This window comes from Phytophthora parasitica (assembly GCF_000247585.1).
Source record: "Phytophthora parasitica INRA-310 unplaced genomic scaffold supercont2.38, whole genome shotgun sequence".
In the NCBI taxonomy this organism is placed as follows: domain Eukaryota; phylum Oomycota; class Peronosporomycetes; order Peronosporales; family Peronosporaceae; genus Phytophthora; species Phytophthora nicotianae.
In genome coordinates this window covers 45,827-47,887 of record NW_008649024.1, presented here as the reverse complement: position 1 = coordinate 47,887, position 2,061 = coordinate 45,827, and the positions used below count along the sequence as shown (strand labels likewise).

Below are 2,061 nucleotides of genomic sequence, written 5' to 3'. Positions count from 1 at the left end.
GGCAATGAGGGCGTTTCAGCTTCCTAAAAGGTAGCGTAAGCGAAACCAACCCGATAAGTTTTAAGCGATGGGCGCGCTGAACCCGTAAGGAAGATGAACAGCCTGATACTCGCTGACCATTCTTGAACCAGCCAATACCTAAGCGTCTTCCATTTGGTCTGCGGACTTCGCGCAAACGTATGGGACGAGACGAAAAATTGAGACCATTGCAATGGTAAAATGATTCCTCGCTATGATTGAGAGACAAGCTGCAGTTTCAGCGACGTCCCTGAAGGAACTACGAACCAACGGTAGATTTGAATTCATTAACAAGGATTTCAGGAAGCTTGCCCGAACTCAAGGCATCTTGTCGCAGCACACGACTCCTACACCTCGTTTCAAAACGGTGTCGCTGAGCGAAGTATTCGCACAGTAACTGAGACTGTAGTGACGATGTTGGTGGGCTCTGGTTTGCCCCAGAAGTTGTGGAATACACCTTGCAGCATGCTACGTACATACGGAACAGGATCTCTCGCCGCGGTGCAAACATTACTCAATACGAATCTATCTTCGGACAGCGCCCCGACGTAGGACATCTACCAATCTTTGGACAAGCAGTCGTCGCTAGAGTGCCTGGTCAGCGTCCGCGCAAGAGGAGACGTTTTCCCGATACTAGAGGACAATTGGGAGCTTCACCGGGTGTGCAGGAGAAATTAAAGGATTCTATGGCTATACGAAGTGCTCAAACCGGTCGATATTCACTTCCAGAGACGTCAACATGATAGACAGAATGCTCTTTGAAGTCGACCCCTCGGCGGGAGGAGACGATGACCTTGAAGACGTGGATTTAAATGACGAAGTGGACAAGCAACACCAGATCCAGGACGACTGCGAAGGCGCATTTCTGTCGGAGTTAGCAGCAGTTCGGCTCTCGTAGCAGATTGCGCGATGCACAGTAACTCAAGCGCAGATGCATGAGTTTTTGGTGAAGCCATCAAAGAACCGCTAAATCTCCCAGAAGCAAACCACTCACCATACTGGAAGCAATGGGAGATTGCCATCGACGCTGAAGTGATGTCGTTGTTCGAAAACGGGACGTTCAAGTGGGTTACACCTTCAACAGGCGTCCGCGTTCTCGACCACACCCTGCCGTTTCGCTTGAAAACCGGGACGGACGGAAAGGTTGAGCGATTCAAGGCAAGATTTGTCGCCCGTGGCGATACGCAAGAGTGGCTCCTTCCCTTCATTGATATCTATGCTTCAGTCGCAGGTCTCGTGGTAGTTCGTGTTTTTTTTTTTGTGATCGTGGAGTATTTCGGAATGTGCGCACGATCGCACTGATTGGAAAAGCGTATCAGGCTGCGTAGTCTAACTGTTTGGATGCCCGGTCGCGTGGTTCAGCAAGAAGCAGACCGTAGTAGCCAAGTCGAGCACTGCTGCAGGGTATATGACCGCGGACTCTGGTGTCGAAGAAGCGCTGATTGTGCAAGTGATTGTGAACGAGTTGTTGCAGGAGGGGCCTTCGCTGTAACTTCTCATGGACAGCCAGTCTGCAATAAAGCGCCTCCAACGCAACGGCCTCAGCGAGGCGCAGAAGATGATCAATCTGAAGTATCGCGCGACCAAAGACCTGGTTCACAAAGGTGAATTTACAGTCGAGTTCAAACCGACTGGTGACCTGCTCGCAAAGCTGCCGCTCGGACTCGATTTCAGCACAAGCGGACTCTCTGCGGTCTCGTGGACACTTCGAATTGACCGGCGATATCATGCGCCGCTTGTAGAGAGTGAGTTGGATATCCACGGGGGAGTACAAGTCCGGTCTCGCGTTATCATCCTGAGCTGAGTTGATGTCGCGAGCCAAATATCCAGTTGCTCTAGAACCTTCTGTGAGGCTCAGTGCTCAGTGAGTTGTAATGCCAGCTTACATGCTTTATTCAATCACATTTTGCCATTTGCATCCAGCTAAACAAGTTTCTCTACTCATCGTTCCGACTAGAATTAACCACAAGAGCAGCCGCCCTGGCTTACCACTGAAAGGTATGCACGAAGAAAGACACCGTTTGTGTTATTATGTTTGTCACG

At 50.4% G+C, this 2,061-nt stretch overlaps 2 protein-coding genes across 2 annotated transcripts in view; one reads left to right on the top strand and one right to left on the bottom strand.

Annotated features, from left to right (window-relative positions):
* PPTG_23421 (hypothetical protein) overlaps positions 1 to 415 on the top strand; it is a gene marked incomplete at both ends in the record, with an annotated part of 897 nt that extends 482 nt beyond the window's left edge. The window contains one exon of the mRNA XM_008910554.1: positions 322 to 415. Within this exon, the coding sequence (XP_008908802.1) occupies positions 322 to 415 (94 nt within the window). The remainder of the gene's footprint in view (positions 1 to 321) is intronic.
* Positions 287 to 1,748, bottom strand: PPTG_23420 (hypothetical protein). The gene has a single exon (XM_008910553.1). It carries the CDS (start codon positions 1,224 to 1,226, stop codon positions 753 to 755), a length of 474 nt encoding a protein of 157 aa, XP_008908801.1. The 5' UTR covers positions 1,227 to 1,748; the 3' UTR covers positions 287 to 752.
* Between the last annotated feature and the right edge of the window lie 313 nt (positions 1,749 to 2,061).